The sequence below is a fragment of the Crinia signifera genome, chromosome 2 (assembly GCF_055691185.1).
Source record: "Crinia signifera chromosome 2, ASM5569118v1, whole genome shotgun sequence".
Classification (NCBI taxonomy): Eukaryota; Metazoa; Chordata; class Amphibia; order Anura; family Myobatrachidae; genus Crinia; species Crinia signifera.
In genome coordinates, this window is record NC_139218.1 from 167,795,160 (window position 1) to 167,818,484 (window position 23,325).

At 45.5% G+C, this 23,325-nt stretch overlaps 1 protein-coding gene across 2 annotated transcripts in view; it reads right to left on the bottom strand.

Moving 5' to 3' along the window:
- Positions 1 to 23,325, bottom strand: part of PKP1 (plakophilin 1) — a 168,622-nt gene that overhangs the window by 35,129 nt on the left and 110,168 nt on the right. For both annotated transcript variants that reach the window (XM_083173187.1, XM_083173188.1), the window contains one exon: positions 4,847 to 5,054. In XM_083173187.1, coding sequence (XP_083029313.1) covers positions 4,847 to 5,054 — 208 coding nt within the window. The remainder of the gene's footprint in view (positions 1 to 4,846; positions 5,055 to 23,325) is intronic.

A 23,325-nucleotide genomic window follows, 5' to 3' on the forward strand; every position in this document is an offset into this window, starting at 1 on the left:
ATACTCTTCAGCCAGCCCCATAGTCAACAAAACTTCCAAAAAACTTTGGCCTATCGTTCAGAGCGATAAGGAAATTAACATTCCCAACACAAGGTTACTAGCATGTTACTAGCGTGCCCCTAACCTACGCGACCTGTTGGTGAAAACTGACATAACTAAGTTTAATCAGCCCATTAAAGCAGCACCCAGGGGGTGCATCCGTTGCACATGCACGGTTTGTACGTGTATGATCCCTGGTAACGTTTTTTATCATCCCCAGCAGGGTACCAAATTCTTGATTCATCATACCTTAAGCTGCGAATCAAAATACGTGGTTTATCAATTAATTTGCCCCTGTGGCCTATCATACATAGGCAAGACAGAAAGAACCTTTAAGGAGCGCATTACCACACATAGGTCGACCATTAGACAAGCTCTCGCAGGAGGCAAATGTGATTTACCCGTTCCAAAGCACTTCGTCGCATACAAACATTCGCTACCTTCACTCAGGTATCGAATGATTGACCATGTGCCCTTTAATCTCAGGGGTGGTAACCGGGGGTTACTATTACTTAAGTGTGAAACTAGGTGGATTCACCGCCTAGACACCTTGGCACCTAAGGGCTTAAACGAGCACTTGGGCATTAGCTGCCTTTCCAGAAAGCATTAACTGAGCATGTCCTCATGTTTACATTTGTTTTGATTTATATGTATGCTTTTTATATATATTTTTTCATATATTGCTATTCCTCTGTTGATGTTTATACCTTTGCTCTTTTCCCTGTTTATGTAATTATGACTCTCAGTGGCATCTGTAGTCCTAATATACGCATTAATGAACTGTGCATAATTGACACGGCTCCTGCTGACAGTTCAGCAATTATAGCAAGTATTCCTGCACTAGCCTGCATATGATCGTAATGTATTGTCTGTATCTGTCTTGTTGTTCAGTGTTCCCATGGTGATGGTTGCACGTTACATTTGCGGGATGGCGTCATTCCTAAGCGCCCACTGAGTGGGAGGCGGGGAGTCACGCTGTCCTGAGCGCACGGAGGTGAATAAAGGTATGTTACAGTCATTTGTCAAGTTAGCCTAATGAAAATGTCGTAATAAAGACATTGAAACGTTGCCTTTCAAAACAGCTTCATGTCCTGTTAATTTGCGGGGAGTGCCGCACCTCCAAACAACTGTCTATTTGAATACTACAGTGGGGGCACCCAGCCAAGCAGAATACAGCGTTTGTGCAAGTGAGTGTGCCGGTCTCCAGCTCCTTCTTATATATATATATATATATATATATATATATATATATATATATATATATATATATATATATATATGAGCACTTACCCCCTCTTGCAGGAAAGGATAGGAACCAGCACACGGATGTGTAGTGAAAGAAAACGTGGTTTATTGTACAAGCAATATTGCACAAAAGACAGCTGTTCACCTGACAGCCGTTTCAACTGCATGGAAGCAGTTTTCATCAGAGGTGAAGCATTACAGGTCAGAGCAGATTAAATACATTGTAATTGTGCCATGAAAGAGAGGCCAGCCAGACCTCCACTGACGTTGCCGTGAAGTCAGCTACAGTGAGTGACAGCGGGAGATAGGGGGCGCGGCTCTGAAGAAGCGTCATCGGGATTCCCTAGCTGAACAGCCAATCACTGCAGCCGGGGGTACCCTGTTCGCTTCCTAATGCTGTGATATGGCTGTCTCTGCGTGTACAGTCGTGGTGCCGAAGTAGGCGGCTATGTGTGATGTGTGCGGGTGAGGTGAGGGGAACTCATCGGTGATGCGCAGCTCATATGCGTACAAGAGGGGGTAAGTGCTCTCATGTTCCTTATATGTTCCTTATATGTACCTGGCACCGGACTATTATCCTGTCCGCATATTCGGATCTGACCGCACCAACCAGAATAAGGCCCTTAGTGGACCCCACTTTCTATTGATCCCTTTTAAACTTATCAGGGGCTTAGCGGTGCTGCTGAAATGTGTAACAGGTCTGGGTGACAGGCAATCTTATAATTACGGGATAATACCCTTGGTTGTATGTCACACTGTATAAGCAGAATTAATAGCTTAGATTGCAAATATACACGGTAATGTCTTATGAACCACAATTCAAATCAAAGAGATCTGCAGTCAGTATATTGAAGCTGTCAGATTAGAGTTGCGCCGAGTGGAGGATCGGTTCCACTTCAGCGCTCCCTGTTTCTACAGGGACGGCTAGTAAGTGCCGTGCGCAATGCGTCACCCTGAACACAGATGTGCTGGTGTGCACAGTTCTGGTTCAAGCGGGTGAACTGCACCGAGTGGAGGATCGATTCCACTTCAGCGCTCCCTCTTTCCACAGCAACCGCTGGTAAGTGCTGTGCGCTGTGTCACCTTGAACAGATGTGCCGGTATGCACAATTCACATGGGTGAACAGAGGCAGCTTGTGCGTGGTTCAGGCACCACGATCTACATTCATGGTCTCCGTATGTTAGCGGGACCCGTGCCTGCACCGATACAACAACACAATCAAAAATACATTGGTATGTGGGAAAGGGAAAGTGGGGTATTAGACACACTAAGGGCCTTATTCTAGTTCACTCTTTCTGACAAAATCCTTCTTAGATGGACAAAACCATGTGCACCGCAGGGGAGCAGATGTAAAATGTGCAGAGAGAATTAGATTTGGGTGAGTTATTTTGTTTCTGTGCAGGGAAAATACTGACTGCTTTATTTTTACACTGAATAATGACTGCTTAATAATCTCTTCCAGTTCTGAACCAAAAAACAGCTTTCCTTTAAAAGCTAATGCCTCTATTCTTAGACTCGTTATCTGCCTTCCAAGCTATAAGCCAGAGCACTCTCCTGGCATTGACAGACACTGAGGAAACTCTGGCAGCCATTTTGAGAGCTTCCTGCTCAGCCTCAACACATACTCTGCAGCAGCTTTAGGCTTCTCCACAAGTAACAACACACAAGGAACAGTATGTCAACTAGAGCACAGGTCACTGACCCACCATTCCTGGCCTTAGAGACCCAGACTGAAGCAATCAGAGGGCGGAGTGTAGTCCACCCTTTTAACCATTGCCTTGCTTGAAGGCTGTTCCCCCCTGCACTGGTAGCGCAGTGGCTTTTGACAAGCATGCCACAGAAGCATCTACCACTGGAACTTTCTCCCAGAGGTCTGCATGATCCTCAGGCATGGGATACAGGCTTAAACATCTTTTAGGCATCTAAAGCCTTTTATCAGGGGTTTTCCAATAAATCTTGTAAACCCTCGTCTGCAGGGAGATATCATTTTCCTCACGCTGTCTCTTAAAAACAACCTTTGCAGGAGTATTTTACTTCACAGACAAATTCAATGCCTGTTTAACAGCATAATTAAATCCTCCACCCCCTGAGGCTGAGGTCTGTGTACTCTCCTTCCTCATCAGCAGCTAATAATGGCACTGAATAAGACCTTTTATGGGTCCCCACAGAATAACCATAAAACTTGTCCAACAAGTAATTTAAACCTGCTGATTCCCATAGCAGTATCCTGCATGACCTGTAATAAGACAGGATCTGTCTGGGTCCGAGGCAAAGAGCTAGAGGACTGCTGAGAGAATTGCAATGGTCTAGGGAAGTTACCAGCCATCACTCTGCCTGTCCAGCAATGCACCAAAGCATTTTCAGACCTGCCCAGGGACTTAGCCCACGCAAGCTCCGATAGCACTACCCTCTGGGGTTCACTCCCCATGGGTTTCACAGCAGCGCAATAAATACATAAGCCCCCTTTATCTGCTCAGGGACAAATTTCAGTGTACAACCACTGTAAGCGCTCAATGCATTAAAGGCTCCCTCCCCCAAAACCACAGACTGTTGCTCAGACATGATGTTCTCAATTAACACAGTCACAGCATTAAATGTACAGACATTATATACAGAACCAATATACTCAGTTCACTTAGCTTTCTGTAGTCTTCAGAATGGGGAAACCGATGCCCAGGAAATCCAATCACTCTGTCAGGATCTGTAAGCCAGCTCAGCTCCGCTGCAAGCGTTCTGAATGGCGCCAAAACAGAGTGAGGGAAGGGACCAAGTCCCTGCTGCTGCGGGGTCTGTGACTTTTGGCGCCAACTACCCCCAGACAGCCGCTCCCATTGTAGGATCTCCTAGTTCCAGTATCTCCCCCTCAGCTGGGGACCACTCGGAACATGCCTGTAACAACACTGCTGTCCTCTCATATCAGGAGCTCAGTGTGTAAGCTCCGCAGAAAATGGCCGCCGCCATCACGGAGCGCCTGTCCCCCATGATCCCCACCTAGCGTGAAGCCGGTTTCAGAGCGCTCCGGAGCCCAGGCAGCTTCTTAAAAGAAGCTGTAAGTGCTGCACAGGGAGGCCCGACAGCGTCTCCTCTGTGGACAGCGAGCTGACAGGACGCGCTTCTGTCAGCTCCTGCTGCGCTAGCAGTGCAAAGATTCACTAATGAGAATCCTCACACTGTGCCTACCTAGCTAGTGTAAAAGTTAATAAAATAATAAAAACCCTAACTAACTCTACTCCTTCGGCTGCGCCGGCAGCCCTTTAGAATAGCACCCACTCCAGTGGGCACCTAACACGAACTGAGGAGTCTGGGATGCAGTAGGGGAGGAGCCTACCCTCCAAAAGCTTTAGGATAGGTGCCTGGCTCCTGCGGACCCTCCTACATCCCAATGTGAAGCTGTGTCACCAGGACCATTGAAAGAGAAATCGGCTAGTGTGTATGGGGCTTTAGATTTTAGATCACTGTATTGCAGCATTATTGCACATGTACAGTATATGTATATGTGCTTTCTAACCATAAAAAGCCCCCACGATTTATTAAAAAATTAATTTATTACAAATTGCTGACCTGTTAGTTGTTTCTGGGCTTCCTGACTGGGTGTCCTCCTCAAAAGATTGACTGCCTCTCGAACACCTCCATGCCGGCTTGTCTCAATTTTATTTGGGTTATTTCTAAATACCAGATTTCTTAGAGCACCAGCTGCAGCCTGCTGCACATTCTGATTGGAGCTCTGCAAAAGGTTGATTAGCTTGAAGATACCATTATATTGGTAAACCTGAAAACAAAGACAAAACAAAATAAACATCTAAACTCTATTCATATGCTGTACTAGGAACATACTTTACCAATACAATGAAAAATATCCATTACATTGAATGGTACAGGTAAAACAAAAGTGCAATTGAAATACTAGCCTGGCCTGTTTTATTGCCAAACAGATGTGTACAAAATATTCTATACTTTTGAACATTTCTAATCTAGTTTTGACCACATATTTTCTACAGTCAAATTAACACAGTTGTATTTACAGGTTAAAATAAGGTGCAACACTCTATTAACAAAATAAAAAGATAAAAGAAAAGAAAAAAATATATGAATTCATATATGAAACTATAAACCTATTTTATATATTTTGAGAATATTGAGTAATATATTACTCAATAATCTCAAAATATATAAATTAGGTTTACAGTTGAAATACATTTTTGCAACTACATTCATGACATTAATGTATCCTCCAAAATGTATTCTTTATTCTACAATTCTTAACTCTTACATTAATGCCAAATACAATATTTTGTAATACTTGTATTACTTGTTTGGCATTCTAAACTATAGATGTTAAAAAAAACAGAATATATACTGCAAACAACATAATTTTTTCTCTCTTTGGGAACTTATATTTTTAATCATTGAAAATAAATAAAACGTCTGGTTGGTATAGCATGTCTTTCATTGGTTTTCATGTCATGGGCACTTAAAAGCACAAGTTAATACTGGTGCTATGATTTGGCATTAACTATTCCTAGATCACTTATCACATGCTGAAAACTTTGGGCCTTATTCTGGTTCACTCTCAGAGGCAAATTCTTTCTCAAATGGACAAAACCATGTGCAGTGCAGGGGGGGGGGGCAAATGTAACATGTGCAGAGAGATTTAGATTTGGGTGAGTTATTTTGTTTCTGTGCAGGGAAAATACTGACTGCTTTATTTCTACACTGCAATATAGATCTCACTTTGAAGAAAAACCCCACCGAATCTAATTCTAGTTGCACAAGTAACATCTACCCCACCTGCAGTGAACATGGTTTTGTCCATTTGAGAAAGAATTTGCCTCTAAGAGTGAACCAGAATAAGGCCCTTTGTGTTGTTGAGGAAGCATATTTATTTTGTTGAGACTGATTTAATTATACTTAGGCAATAATCATTGTCCAGCATCCAGGATCCGTTTTGCATAATGGAGGTCGCAATACCAACAGTCCAAATACTGATGCCAGAATCCCTATTGCCAGCATCCTGATCATAAGTATGATGGGATGGTTAGGGTTAGGCTTCTTCTGACTGCTAGACATGGTGGGTATTTCAATTTCATAAACACATATTTGATGGTAACCATTATTTTGTCCCTTACAATTCCATACTCACTAGCTCAAAGGGCCATAGCTACCCATAGTTATGAAGTCTTGGTCGCTGCTGTGTGAATTTGTACAGCGGGCGATTATTGATACACTGCACATGCTTATTGGTTGCAATATGCATGCACGATGCCTGCTAGTGAAGGAATACTGCTACTTTTACCGTATTTTACCGTATAAGACGACTTTTTCCCCCTGGAAAACATGCCTCCAAGTGGGGGGTCATCTTGTACATATAGCTTCGTGGTCAGTACATATAGCCCCAAGGTTTACACCTTTATTCAAGTCATACACTCTCCTCTGCCCCCCCCCCCCCGTCTTATGCATACCTTGATACTTGAAATGTCATTTTAGAGACATGTCAGTGCCGCCGCTGTCGTCCTTGCCTAACCGCCGGTCACATTCTGCAGTGACGTCGGCGGTAGGCTCGGGGGGGAATCGGAAGTGCTCAGGCAAGGAGGACAGCGGCGGCACTGACATGTCTCTAAAAAGACATTTCGGAACTTATGTAATATCTGGACTCCCGTTTTTCTTATGAGACCGCGTCCCCTCGCGGGGCTCGCTTCGGGCACGGTGGCTCGCTGCGCTCGCCACACTATATAAAATCAACTCCATGCATAGTTGGATAGTAGGGGTATGAAAAAATGGGGTGCATTTAACATGGGAGTCCAGATAATACATAAGTACTGACATTTCAAGTATCAAGGTATGCATAAGAAGGGGGGGGGGGGGCGCCGAGGAGAGTGTATGACATGTATAAAGGTGTAAACCTTGGGGCTTAGGCAAGGACGACAGCGGCGGCACTGACATGTCTCTAAAAAGACATTTGAAGTATCACGGTATGCATAAGAAGGGGGGGGGGGGCCCAAAGAGAGTGTATGACATGTATAAAAGTGTAACCCTTGGTTCTTAGGCAGGGGGGACAGCGGCAGCACTGCAGGGAAGTGAGGGGGGCTTACAGCTTTATGTGGTGGGTTTGCTGGGGCAGTCCTGCCCCAGCAAAACCCATCACTCAGCATACCAGCATACTGGTACTGCTGCTGGTGACTTGGAGTGTGGAAGGTGTGTGGAAGAGGGGGTAGTCTATATAACAAACTCTAGATTTTGAGTGGAAATGTTGGGGGTCGTCTTATACGCCAAGTCGTCTTATACGCCGGCAAATACGGTATATTCGCTGGCTATTATTCGCTAAGGTTATTGGCAGGAAGTAGGAATATGGGATTTGTAACTGGCCGTTAAGTGGGAATGTTAAGAAATACACTACACATGACCAAAAAATGCCCAAGCGTCATAGGGGAGGGAATGTGATGTCAACTCCAGACCAGATATGCCTTTATTCATTGCAGCAGCAAAATAAGTCTCTGGCTACTCCTAGCTTGGAATGAGTGACGTCCAGCCGAAAAAGCATTCAATGGTGAGTGCTCACTTTTGCTCGGCAGCAAATTCTAAGCTAGCCATACACAGCGTGCACATTAATTCGCAAGGAGATTTCACTATAGCAGGGCATTGTTTACCTGATGGCCAGATGCTCCTAATCCACTCAGCAGCGTAAAGTCTGAATTAGGCCCTAAGGCTTAAAGGTAGTCATACAGTATTCAAAGGGAACAAACCCTAATGGACTGAGGGGGTTATTCTGGTCTACAATCAATGCTGCGAATTTCGCAGCATTGCGTGTGGATTAAAAGCCGGCCAGACCGATCACCCCCCTCGCACACCGGGATGCCCGCACGGCTGTGCATGGATGTTTTGGCAAGACATCAATTCGCAGCCTATGGGGTGACACCCACATAATTCAATAGTAACCTTAGATACGTGTACACCTTCCACAGGAACAGAGTATACAGCTGAAATCCGGTGATGTCAGCTCCCCCTCTCGTCATGGCCACACTGGCATGGGAATGCTCATAAGAATGGGAACGCCCAGCGTTTTCATGGGAACACCCATGAAATGCTGGGCATTCCCATGGGCGCAACTACCCGCCGCCGCCCCACGCCCGCACTGGTGGGTGGATGTTTGCTCGGTGACTGTCCATGCCCACCCTGGGTCCTGCATTCCTCCCAGGTACTGCTCTTGTCTGCGGCCGCCCAGGGTCATGCTCCCGTCAGCGGCCGCCCGGGGTCCTGCTTCCTCTCACACAGATTGGGGTGTTTCTTAAATGAATCATGCCCCCTGCAGTGCTGCTTACACTTGCCAAGTGTTTTATGCGCCTTGACAGAGGTTTCTTGCTCATTACCTAGGGTTACATGCTCCTTGCAAGGTGTTTCATGCTCCTTGCCATAGGTTTCCTGCCCATTGCCTGGGGTTACATGCTCCTTGCCAGGGGTTTCTTGCCCACCATGGGGGGGTACATGCTCTTTGCCAGGGCTCCCGGAATCAGCACCGCAGGGGGTTGGTGGTATATTTCTTAATGGAAATAGTAGCCCAGCCTACTAGCCTTTTATATTTAAATATTGCATCAGATACATCTGATGTAGCATGGGTGCATCAGATCAATCTGATGCAATGTGTCTGCATCAGATAGATCTGATCAAATGTATCTGAAGTGAATATAGTGAAAATTAGCCCAGGGTCAGAACAGATTTCTGGGAGAGTTCAAGGGAAATCTAAAGAGAATTGGATCTTCAGATATGTCATCCACTACGCAGACATATCTGAAGCTTTATACAAACTAGGGCAGTGTGTCCAAAAGTTTAACCTTGACGCCTCAATCACAAATCCAGTTATTACATAGAACAAAGTGCATGGGGTGTCGATTACCTGTCCGCTAGGCTGAGAACATTTGTAGCCTAGCGAACAGGTCTGAATCAGGCCCATGGTCCACACAGGAAGAGACCTATTAAAATCAATCCTATGGGAGGAATTCAATTTCCTGGTCAAGATTTGAAAAACCCCACGGCACAGGGCTTTTCCTATAAAAGTCTGGTGTTCTGCAGTAGGGTAAGTATAGAAATGTGTGTGTCTGTGTGACACCACCACCCCCCCCCCCCCCCCCCCCGCCCTGTGTAATTTCATCTCCCATAGCTCTATGCAGTATAATGTATCTTGTAACGCTGTCTTCAGCACTGAGTATGTATAAGCGAGTTTATGTGCCTCCACCCCAAGCTTTGGTGGTATAAAGATAGGTTATATAGATATGTATATATTTTTATGAGGGCGAGCTTGGGGAAATATCCAAATATCCAGTAACCAATAAAGTTAACAAGTTATTTGCATAACTATAATATTATTTGACACAACAAAAATAGGTGAAATTGCATAAATCATCACAACCAATTTTATTTGACTGGAACTTAAGACGTGTAGTCGTGTTCAGTAACATTTCTGGGATGCCTTCTTCAAGTAAAAAGATTATACAAGCCTACCTTAAGGTGCCCACACATTAGAATGATTTTTTGGCCGATTTTCGATAAATCGGCCGATATATCATCAGATGTTTACCGATAATCGGACGAAAATCGGACGATTTCGGTCCGATGCGCGCTCCCATGGATCTTTTGCTAAATCTTCTGATCTTACGTGCTGCATGAAAGATCAGAAGATTTAACAAAAGATCCATAGGAACGCACACGGGATCTTAAGAAAAATCTTTGGAAAAATGTGCGCTTGCCTGAAATATTTTGTCCAGGACAGGCAAAAGATTTGAAGGCTAATTTATGCGCACATCTTATGATCGCAGATCTTTCTAGTGTGTGGGCACCTTTAGTCGGCTGAAACAAATAAACATATTATACGTCACATGCAAGTGAATTAATACCAAGATATGTACTGAAGGATTGAAGAAATTAGTTCCCGCTATGGAGGATCTGTTCTTTCCTAACAGGCTGTACTTTCCTGAATGGAATTTGTGTTATTAAGCAATCCACACTTGTATTCAATGTTATATAGTTCTACTGTATTGGTTTGAATGAACTGTTGCTGCTGTATACAGAAAGGAGTATATTCTGGGACTATGTAAAAACCGGACCCGGACTACACTCCGGACCGCCGGACAGGACATCAAAATCTGAAGTCCGGAGCTTGTAGGGTCCGGTCCGGGGGGTGTCTTGTCCGGGGGGAGGGGAGATTACAGCCTCCACGTGTGGTCCGGTTTTTGCTACATGCCCGGACCATACAAGGAGGCTTTATTCTACCCCTCCTCCTCTACCTGGTGACAGGTGTGACAGGCAGCCCCCCCAGACAGGACACCCCCGGACAGGACACCCCCCAGACCGGAGGCTACAAGCTACAAAATGCAGAGTTTGATGTCCGGTCCGGCGGTCCGGGGGTTTTGTCCTGGTCCGGTTTTCACCCATACCCGTATATTCTCTTAGAGGCTAGAGAGAATTATGTTCTGTTAATGAAACACTATCAGCTGATACTAGTGTAATAACAATGTCAGACACTTTTCCAGTCCAAAAAGTGTCAGTCAGCTGTTTGAAGTGAAAACGTTAATAATGCACTATGGATACATTTTTGTTTCCTGCTAGTAATACTGCACTGTTAGGTTCCCAAAGATCTACTGTATGCAGCTGTCTATTATTAAATACATCTTTTTTATTCCTGGTGTAATTTATCCGCAGTCTCTGGAAAGGTTTTCCCCAAGATCATCTGTAGTGTAGTCTTTCTGTATAACAACCCACAGTGGTATCCTTTATCTCTATATCTTATCACTTTGTGCTCCTTACAAATAGGACTTCTGTACTTTCTCAAATTTTCCCTGTATACAGATTAACCCTTTAGTCTGTCATTCCCAATTTCTCTGCTGCTGAGATATAATTAGCTGCTCTCTTTATACACAAATACAATGGATCAATACGGATCTGCGTCGGTTGGTCGGACCTGCTGCACGTCCGACCACCCGACTTGGGACCTAGTGGGGCGGCGCGGCGGTGAAGGGAGCAGGCGGCATAGAGCCGGGCAGGGGGGGCCGGGAGCTGTCAGTACTGAATTAAAAAAAAAAAGCCCATACAATGAATGGGCGGCCTGTGATTGGCTGAGCGCTCTCTCAGCCAGTCAGCAATTGGCTGAGAGAGCGCTCAGCCAATCACAGGCTGCCCATTCATTGTATAGGCTTTTTTTTCTAGCACTGACAGCTCCTGGCTCCCTCTGCCCGGCTCTATGCCGCCTGTGTCCCCCGCAGCGTCCCCAGCCCCCCCTGCTCTGTACCCCCCCCCCTGCTCCCCGGGTTTTTTACAAGTGATAAATCGAGACGATTTATCACATGTAATAAATGGCACATCAAGTGCCAATCTAATCAAGCTCCCCCGGGGAGCAGCCGGGGAAGCTCAGGGGGAAGTCGGGGGCGACTTGTCCTAAGGACAAGTCGCCCTAGTGTATGGGGGCCTTTAGAGTAGTAGCACTCTTTCCCTTGCTGTAAGGCAGTTGCAGAGAGGTGTCATATATCATCTGTCAGTCCACACTTCTTTCCCTGTGTAGCTATGGGTGATGCAGGGGTTTTGATAGCACTCACCAATCCCCGTTCTAAATTTTTAGGTCTCCGCCCAATCTCCTCCCAGATGTCACCTGTCAGCGTCTGGTCAGCTGTAGAAGCTGCCATCACATGGAGCCTCTGGTAATTGTCTTTTCTCCCTCACAGGTCCATTCTCCTATCTGCAGAGCTGCATACTTCTACTCTCCTCAATCATCAGAAGAATTCCCCCCTCACTCTCTCCTGCTCCCCCTTTTATACATTCAGTTTGAATGTACCACAACTTTATTTAACTATTTACCTGGGGTACAATAAGTTCAATCCAAAGTCTCTCCCCCAACTGTAGGGAGAATGGGACAGTCCTTTTACCAAGGGCAATACCACCTCATTATAATGGAGGGGGTTTGTTCCACATGCATTTTCCAACAAGTACCAACTATTTCACAACATTTTCTGTGAAAAGTTCTGGTTATATTTTGCTCCCTCATGAGGGATAATTAATAATCAAGCCATGAAAGAAGTTCATAATAACAGCATAACCATGTACAGTAACGGAGTGTACAAAATCCTAACAACAGAGGTCATGTATCTTGTCTAATGTTTGGTAGATATTATAACACTGTAAACAGTAATGTTTTCAATATTTATACACCTCCAAAATACACCATACACATATTTTTATGTATTATTCAATATCCATATTTTGGACCCTGACAATATGGGGTCACAATCTTCTACAGTGGATTGCTGTCACTAATGTGGTACATTATCATGCATGCACAAGCAGTATTTACTATACTATTTACTCCAAAGGTTTGCCAAACGTCTGTGGAAGCTGGCCACCCCACGTCTGGAGGCTGGCCACAACCCTAAAGTGGGCCCTTATAACATCATTCCCCAGTGGGGCCTTTATGCCCTAGTCCAACACTGCCCATAGCGCCAGATGTTGGGAAAAATACATCTCACAGCAGCCCTTGTACCTCCAAGCACTTCAGAACATCCCAACAGCATCTCAAAACATACCCAGTGTGAAAATACTTGACAGTCTGCCCACTCACAGCCAGTCAGGGGGCAGTTTCTTCTGAAATGGCCCCAAATCGGTTGGCTTGTCTTATAATGACAGAGTACGCAAATGCGTGCAGGATTTGCATGTGGACACACATACTGCTCCTCAGTCCTGCATGCATACCTCCCAACTTCTGTGCTGATGAAATAGGGACACTCGCTGCGCGAGCGCCCAAAAAGGGGGCGGACGTATGCAAATGAGGGTGCGGCTTATGCTAATTAGCCGCAACCTCATTTTCATACGAGAATAGACGCTGTGCGCATAGCGTCTATTCTATTAGATTGGGGGGTCTCCCAACTGCCACCCCCCACAGCGGGACAATGCCTGCCGCGGGTGGGACAGCGGGACAGGACCCGAAAATCGGGACTGTCCCGCTGTAATCGTGACAGTTGGGAGGTATGTGCATGGCGCAGTGGTTTTTTTTTTTTAAATGCTTGGATGACTACATGGAATGAAGATGACCTGATCTACATTCGTGAGAGGGGCGTATGGATTTTTTTTTTTTTTACAGGTATCATGGATGCTACAAGGAGATGTGAGTGGTGTCAGGGGCTGTAGGCAAGTGTGAGTGTGAAGTGTGATAAAGTTGTAGGGTGAAATTTAATAGGATGAGAGATTCAGAAAGTGAGAGATTTTTTAAAGGAGCAATCACACTGCAAGACCAGTTTGATTTGAAGTGTGAATGATTGGCGCCTTAAAAAAAATGGAGATTTCTTACCACATCTCTCACTTTCTGAATCTCTCATCCTATTAAATCTCACCCATATTGTTTGTGGTGAATGGGTCCTGCTCATGTTTTATTACAGGGGGACCATTAATGCTCTGCATGCTGGTACTTGTGGTTTTCCAACAACTGCCATGACGGGGGGGGGGGGGGGGGGGGGTTTGTAATCCTCTTGTAATAGACAATATTATTTCAAAACTGTAAGTGTATTGCTATAATCTCAGCACCCACTGCCCAGGGATAGCCACGGGCTTCAGTCCACGCCTTTGTGTCCCCTGGACAGGGGGAGGGGGATAGAGAGTTTAAATCTTGCATCTACAGTAGATATTTTCCTATGGAAAATATACAACTTGATCAATGTGAGTTTGCGAGTTACAGAATTGAGGGAAAAATACAAATTTTCGGTACTTATTTCCTAGCACGGCGCCCGTCGCAGGTGATCGCATACCTTAACTTAAGGTATGCGATGGACGCGACCGACGCAATTTCAGGGCTTTTTTTAGCCTTTTCCCTGACAATTAAAAATCACGTCCACCGCAGCATCTCTGCCCACAATAGAACCTTGGAAGCCTCCCTCATGTATGACCTGCTTTTTGTTCCTCCCTGGCAATTTCTTGACATACGCCACTATTGTCGCATTGTCGGATTGTACTTGAATCACCCAATCTTCAATGAGCGTTTGAGCCTATAGTATCGCATAGTACACGGCTCTTAATTCTAGGACATTGATGTGTTAACTCCTACAATGTCCAACAGCCGTGAAAGGACCTCCCCTGAGTCACCGCTCCCAATCCTAACAGACTTCCGTCCGTTATTAGGAGGATCAATTCCTGGATCCCGAATCTCCGTCCTGCTTACATAGTTACATAGTAGGTGAGGCTGAATAAAGACTTGCGTCCATCTAGCTCAACCTATGTTTATAGTACTGTAGCTTATCCCTTGTTGTATAGTATGTTCTGATATTTTTTAAGACAGATTATGTTACTTATTCGTACCCATGGATGTTTTTAACCAATAAATGTTTATCCAACCTTATTTTAAACATATTTATAGTGTCTGCCGACACCAATTTTCCAGGAAGAGAGTTCCAAAGTTTGACTGCTCTGACTGTAAAGAAATTTTTTCTTCCAGATGAACAAAATCTTTTTTTCATCTAATCTTAACTTGTGCTCTCGCGTCCTAGATTCCTTTCTAGTAGAAAAGATAGGCATCCTTCACATCCAATGATGTGAGGAATTCTCCCTCCTCCAGGCTTGCTATGACCGCCCTCAGAGATTCTATTCTGAACTTGTACACCTTTAGGAAAGGTTTGAGTTTTTTTAAATTTAGTATGGGTCGTACCAAACCATCCGGTTTTGGTACTATGAACAGGTTGGATTAATAACCCCAGCCCTGTTCCTCCACTGGGACTGGTACAATGACCAGTGATTTTTCCAGTCTGTGAATTGCTTGACGCAAAATTACCTGATCTTCCGCAGCTGCTGGTAAGCCTGACTGGAAGAACCTGTAAGGGGGAGGTCCTCCAAACTCTAGCCTGTAGCCATTGGAACTAAGACCCCTCACCTAAGAATCTAGGCGAGAGGAATCCCACTAGTTACCGAAATGCGCCAGCTGAACCCCCACTTCGCACTCATGAAGGGACCCCCGAGTCATTCGGACGGCTTCGAGGTGGATGTACCAGGAGCACGGTCCTGTGACACTGGGGCTGCAGCCTTTCTGAACATACCCCGGCCACCTCCGACAGCAGAGGAAGCATCTCTTGTCCACTGCTTAGGCCTGGAAGGCCAAAAAGGCTGACATGGCTGATATGACTACCCAGAGAAAGGGCGTCTGATCTGCATGGACATTGCTGGCAGAAATGTGGATTTTCCTGCTGTTGTCCTGAAAATTAGGTAATTTAACTCACTGCCGAACAGCTTCTCCCATTTAAAGGGAAGGTTTTCTTACGCTATTCTTGGAGTCAGCGTCTGCTACCCACTGGCGTAACCACAGGTGCATCCCAACCCCGCCATGGCAAAGGTGTGGGCGTTAATGGCTCCCAGCTCTTTTTGAGCATCACGCAGCACTTTAGCAGTGTATTGCTTTGCCATCCAGCAGCTGGCGAGGACTGGCTTCTGAGACACGCCACTTGCCGTGTATTGGCGTACAAGGTGTTATCCAGCTTTTCATCAGAGCTATCCTTTAGCGAGGCAGACCCTGGGATAGGGAGCTTCACCTTTCTGGACAACCTGGATATCGAAGTATCCATTACTGGTGGCTCCTCCCACACTTTCCTACCGACTGGGTCAAAGGGAAAGGCGGATTAAACCTTTTGGAAAACAGAAAACACTTTTCCGGCTGATTCCAGGCTTCCTTAATCGTGTCCTCTAAGACAGCCTTCCCAGGAAAGCAAACTATGCTTTCTCTGTAAACAAACAGAAAAAGTTTGTGTCCCCCTCTTCTGTACCAGAAGGGGGATCCAACACCTCTCTTTTATGATGAGAGATCCTGGGCCACGCAGGGAAGAGTGAGAGTCCTGTAATGGCTCCTCATCCTCACCGTTGTCCTGTGAATCTGTATCAGAGTCAGGCAACATAGCGGCAGAGGCGCGCTTGCGTGATTTGCCCGGGGCGGAAGTAATGTTAACCACCCTTGCTGACAGGACTGATAAATCCTGCAGCACCTGCTTGGTCTTCACAGTATTTGCAGCCAGCTGTGAGGACACAGTTTGCAACAATGTTTTAATACCAGAGGCCCATGCAGGCTCCTGGGAGTCTGACTGCAGTGTCCCATTAACCTGTTGTTGTGGTTGTTCTATGTAGCACGCTACTCAGACTGAGTTGTGGGGACATGCTTTTCTCAAAAGTAAATTGTGAAGTGGATCCAGGCACAAACGTTGTGCTGCAGATCACAGGTTATCTTTCTCACCATGCTGGAGACTGTAACCTTCCCACAAACACACAGAATACACAGTGAAATACAGATATAAATCAGTGTGAAGTGTATAGAAACTATGTGTGAGCATTTAACACTGTGTTTATAGCTTTAAGCCTGTGGGTGAGTACTCAGAGATACTGAGGGGACCAGTACAGCCTTAACCTCCCTGAGGAGTTGGTTTACAAGCACATATACATTCAAGTAATATGCATATAGTATTGAGTGCACAAAGTAACACAAAATGAACATTTGTGAAGCACTGAAAAAAGGGAATTTTGTAAGAACCTACCATTGGAATCCCTTACTCCGATATTGTCCTAGTGACACAGCTCACATTGGGATGTAGAAGGGTCTGAAGGAGCCATGCACCTATGCTAAAAGCTTTGAGAGGTAGGCTCCTCCCTCTGCATTCCATCATCCTCAGTTCAACTTCCAAAGCTCACTGGAATACATTCACTCAGTACAACGCCTGAACATATTACATGCACAATCAATTAACAGACATTAAGGACAGAAAGATATGCCACTATGTGGTGCACCAAAGAAGAGTTCTTGTTAAAATGTAACCTTCATTATAATTGGTTAAAAATAGCGAAATAAAAGGACACAAAACATGAAAACACACATAAACGTTTTAAAAAAAAGGATATAAATTATCCTTGCAACGTGGGACCCCACACTCCTTGTATATGTTTATTACTGTAATCGGATTTTATGATCAGTCTAGTATTTTGTTTAAGTTAAACAAGTAATCTAAGTATACGGCGGTGTGGTGAGCTGATGGGACTTCACATGAGTCACCTTGTTCCCTTTCACATAAAAGGTGAATCTAGCGGGTACTGGTGCAGCCCTGGTAATAGAACAGTGGATTAGACTCACTGAGGGTGCATTAGGTGGCGCATCGTTAGTGTGAATATATAGATAGTAGGTTTCACCACTATGGATAGCGTATGCACCAGAGATTGCTGTGCTTTGGTGGCAGCAGCTCTCTGTGCAAAATATTCACACGTTATATGGCGTTCCGACACTGCCGCTCACCCCCGAGTGTCCCGGGGCACGGTGCGCTCAGTAATGACACGCCGTCCCACAGATAAGAGCTTTGTCCTGACGAAGCTCATTAGCGAAGCGTACGCCGACCGTACACTTCGTGGGCTACCCCCACTCCCCCACCCCTATTGAAATGTATTGATTTTGATATGTTTAGTTTAAGTTTACCAATACCGAGCGGTGCGTTTAACTCGCAGCCCGTTGGCTGTGTTGTGCACCCTGTAAGCCGTGAGCGCAAGACCGCTGCCTCCTTGTCCTGCATCTGTGGGACGGTGTGTCATTACTGAGCGCACCGTGCCCCGGGACACTCGGGGGTGAGCGGCAGTGTCGGAATGCCGTATAACGTGTGAATATTTTGCACAAAGACTGCTGCCACCAAAGCACAGCAATCTCTGGTGCATACGCTATCCATAGTGGTGAAACCTACTATCTATATATTCACACTAACGAGGCACCTCCAACGTTGTAATTGTTGTATGTCACCAAATACACAGTTTTTTTTTTAGTTGTTTTTTTTACTACATTTGACTCTCTTACTGTCATGTGCAGGATACTACTCCTACCTGTCTCTGCACCAGTACCCGCAAGATTCACCTTTTATGTGAAAGGGAACAAGGTGACTCATGTGAAGTCCCATCAGCTCACCACACCGCCGTATACTTATGAATACTTGGTTAACTTAAACAAAATACTAGACTGATCATACAATCCGATTACAGTAATAAACATATACAAGGAGTGTGGGGTCCCACGTTGCAAGGATAATTTATATCCTTTTTAAAAAAACGTTTATGTGTGTTTTCATGTTTTGTGTCCTTTTAATTCGCTATTTTTAACCAATTATAATAAAGGTTACATTTTAACAAGAACTCTTCTTTGGTGCACCACATAGTGGCATATCTTTCTGTCCTTAATGTCTAGTATAAACTGATGTCCCGTGGTAGCACACCCTCAGCCAGATACGTGAATTTACAATACTATATTCATTGAGGGGTCAGTTGTCGATTAGATTTAACTTCCTGTGCGATTGCTAGTCCTTCCCCCCTTTTTTGTACAATCAATTAACATAACCATTACAACATGATATATCATGAAAACGGCAATACTTACTGAGCGTAAGGGAGAGATCGCTGTGTCACCAGGACAATATCAGAGAAAGGGATTCTAATGGTAAGTTCTTACAAAAATCCCTTTTTCTCTTTCAATTGTCCTGGTGACACAGCTCACATTGGGACATTCAAGAGCCGGACCTTTGGGAGGGTACGCTCAGGTTTGCAGTTCTCATCACTGCTCGCGCAAATGATGCAAACTCATGGAACCTGTAGAATTTGGTGAAAGTGTGAACAGATGACCAAGTGGCAGCCCTGCATACTTGCTCAGCCATAGCCCCATGGCGCACCACCCAAGAAGCAGTGACCGACCTGGTGGTATGAGCGTTTATCCTGGAAGGCACTGGCCTACCAAATTTTGTATATGCCAAGGCAATCACTGATCTCAGCCACCTAGCAATAGTCTGCTTTGAAGCAGGCTAGCCTTTTTTTGTGTACCTCATACAACACACAAAGGAATCTGTTTTGTTCCTTAACTCTGTCCACATAAATGCGCAAAGCGATAACAACATCCAAATTCTTTAATTTGTCCCTCTTCCTGGTCCCCTCCGGGGGGGCTAAACACTGGAAGAACAATATCCTGGTTTAAATGAAAAGCAGAAACCACTTTAGGCAAAAACGTTGGAACTGTTTGTAGCACAGCCCTATCAGCATGAAAAATCAGGAATGGAGGCTTACAAGATAATGCTCCGAACTCTGAAACCCGCTTAGCTGAGGAAATAGCTAACATAAAGGTTAATTTCCAAGTAAGAAATTTTAGGTCAGCCAACCTTAACGGTTCAAACGGAGGTTTCTGAAGAACTGCCAGCACCAAAGACAAATCCCATGGTGCAACAGGTTGTTTGAAAAGGAGGTTTTCACCTAGTGACCCGCTGTAGAAAAGTCTGTACCTCAGGAATTATCGCCACTCTTTTCTGAAAGAAAATAGATAAAGCCGAAACCTGAACCTTCAGGTTCATTGAAGGCTCAAAACCATCCTGTAAAAATTCAATTGAATCTAGCAGTGTGAACCTTTTGACGCTCACACCATCGAATGTATGTTTTCCAAACTCTCTAATACAGATGGAGCATGTTTCATCTTTGGCCAGCGCTCACCAGACCCCTTGCGCTGGTGAGCGCCGGCGAGAGAGACTGGGATGCGTCTCACACACACGCGCGTCCCAGTCTCTCGACGGTGGTGATGCGGGTCCCTGGCTGTCTCCGCTTCAGGGAGATGGGCAGGGTTAGGGGGGACGGCGGGGCAGCGAGGGGCACCGGGGGAGGCAGGGACCCGAGACAAGGTCCGTTGCCACGGGGCGCGCGAGCTTCTCGCGTGCGCCCCTGGCGGAAGCCGGCCGCTGATGGGGCTGGCGATAGAAATGCAAGCCCTGCAAAGTTAAGGCCGGCTCCATCTGTAGTTTGCCGAAGACACCGGCTTCCTTGCCTTAATCATGGTATTTATCACGGCCTCTGAGAACCCTTTGTTCTTTAAAATGGCAGTTTCAATAGCCAGACCGTCAAAGTTAGCCGAGCTTTGTCCTGATGAAAGAACGGACCTGGTCTTAGTAGATCTGTCCGCAGAGGTAGACACCACGACTCTATTGACAATCTCCGAATGCTGGAGTACCAAGATCTCCTTGGCCAATCCGGTGATATTATTATGACACAAATCCTCTGGGATTTGACCTTCTTCAGCACCCAGGCAATCATAGGGAAAGGGGGAAAGATGCCAGCTGTCCTTTCCAAGGTACCATCATAGCATCCACTGCTGCAGCCAGTGGGTCCCTGGTCCTGGAAAATAATCTGGGTACTTGATTTTCATGGAACACCTGTGTATGCTACGCCCATTCCCCTTCCAGAAGCTCCTCTCTGCTCGGGAAATCTGTTTCCACAATCTGTACTCCCGGAATGAACACTGCTGACAAAGCCGGAACATTCCTTTCTGCCCATAGCAATATCTGCAACACCTCCAGCATTGCCATCCTGCTGCATGTGCCCCCTTGATATTTCAAGTATGCCACCGCCGTGGCATTGTCCGACTGGATTCGGATAGGCAAACCCTTTATCCTGTATTCCGCCTGGGACAGTGTCTTCCAGACTGCCCGAAGTTCCAAAACATTTAATCGGGAGAGCTGATTCTTCTCTGGACCACAGGCCTTGAAGTCTCAAATCCAGCACTACAGCTCCCCAGACCCTGAGACTGGCATCGGTGGTAACCACCAGCCAATCACACATCTGAACCGACCAGCCCCACTGGAGAGAGTCCACCTCCGTCCACCACTTCAACGAAGACCTCATTTCTGATGTCAACTTCACTTTCTCTGTCTTCATGGTCTTTGGATTTCCCGACCAACAAGCCAATATGTTCAACTGAAAGACTCGAGAATGGAACCTGGCGTATTGAAGTGTCTCGAATGTCGCCACCATCTTGCCTAGCAACTTCAAGCATTTCCAAACTGACGGATCTGGTAATTCCAGTATTGTCTCAACCAGATGAAGGTCCCTGTTCCGGAAGGAACACTCGAGTGTGTGTCTAATATGACTCCCAGGAACTGAATTCTCTGAGAAGGGCCCAGGTGAGACTTCTGAAAGTTCAGTACCCAGCCGTGACTCTGTAAAAATTGAATAACCTTTGTCAGGTCCTGTTGTAATTTTTTTGCGGACTCTGCTTTGAACAAAAGATCGCCCAAATAAGAAATTGCCACTATTCCTTTTAATCTGAGAGCGGCTGTCATTACTGACATGATCTTTGTAAACACCCTCGGGGCCGTCGCCAGCCCAAAGGGTAAAGCCTGAAACTGGAAGTGTAAGTCTCCTATTGCGAAACGCAGCAAAGACTGATGCTCCGCACAAATAGGGACGTGTAAATATGCATCCTGAATATCCATTGACACTAGAAACTCCCCTTGGTCCAGGCTCAGCATAACCGACCTCAAGGACTCCATTTTGAAATGATCCACCCATAAGTGTAGATTTAATTACTTCAGATTTAGAATTGGTCTGAATGCTCCTTCTGGCTTGGGTACTAAGAAAAGACCCCTTCTTTCTCTCCTCCCACAAAACCGGGACCACCACTCCTTTTTCTTGAAGAGACTGTGCCGCCCCCAAAAGGGCCCTTCTGAGACGTGTCTCTTTGGGCAATGGTGTAGGTAAGAACCTTCTTGGTGATTAAACCTCTCAAGTTTATCCAGTAAACCATGAGAAACTACGTCCAGGACCCAAGGATCCTGTTCCAATAAAGTCCAAGTGTCCCGGTACTGCAGGATGCGACCCCCCCACTCTGAGGACAGATAGGGGAGCCTCCTGGTTGTCATGCTGAGGGTTTCTACTCACCTTTGGCGCCTTGTTTCTTATTGAAAGCACCAAAGCGGGATTTTGGGGCCTTTCCCTTTCCAACCTGAAACTTTCCTCTGTAGGATTGACCCTTAAAGGATGCACCTCCTCTAGAGAAGGGACGAAAGGCCGAGCGAAAGGAGTTTTGCTTAGTGGCTGGTGTGGGTAGAAAGGTACTTTTCCCACCTGTAGCCTGTTTGATTATGGCTTTTCACTGGGAACCAAATAAAAGGTCCCCCTTAAAGGCCAAAGCTTCCTAGGACTTTTTGGACTCATTGGGCCAAATGTAATAGGGTGAGAGTTTAGAAAGTGAGAGAGAGGCCTTGAAAAAGCTGCTGTAGCCAGCGAAACGCGTTGGTGATTACCTCAAAAGGACCTATGGTTAACCTAACCCTTGCCAGTAAAAACCCTTGCCAGTGTCTGTTTCATCTATACACTTGATTCATCCAAGGAACCCCACTCCTAAGTGGTTCACTACAAGCTCTATTGGGAGAACAAAGTGGACTGGTCATACCACCACCATCCGTGGCACACAGAATTTCTTGGAGGTACGCCACCTCCTAAAGACCCGGCAATTCTTTGTGGAAGCACCAGAATATCCCCACTCTTCCTAAGATTACCAACTAATTGGATTACAAATCTCGTGTTCCTTGGACTACCATACAAAAAGTACCCTTTGGGGTTTCCTTTCAAGGACTGGCATAAGAACATCAAAATGGGTGACTATTAACCTCCTGTCCAAATTGAATTTTAATATTGTGTATTTACTGTTTTTTTACTGTTTTACATATTAAATTGTATATTCCCCTTTCTCACACCAGACCAGGTTTTCTTTCCATACAATTATAATGTTATAAGTGTTTATTAGCGCATCCAACCGTCCCCCTTTTTTTCTTGTGTATACTGTATTGGAGGTGACTCCTCCTTTTTACTGGATTGCTGCTTCTGGACAAGCACACCCATACCAAGCGCCTTATTAATATAGTTTATCTATATTTATTTTCATATAGGTCAACATGCTGGAATGTCAACATGACTTTAGGTCGACAGGGTCATAAGGTCGACATGGGTAAGGTCAACATGTTTTTTTTTTCTTCTTCTTGCCGGAATGACAACACAGTCAACATGAACACTAAAATTTAGCACCGCGTCCCCTCACATGGCTCGCTATTTTATTCTCCCACCACGCCCTAGTGAATGGTAGGGCATGAAACACCGTCTGTCAGCACATATTGTGTCGACATGGACACTGAAATGTACCACCGCGTCCAAGCGCCATGCTTCAGGCATGGTGCCTCTCTGCGCTCGGCACACTATTTTATTCTGCC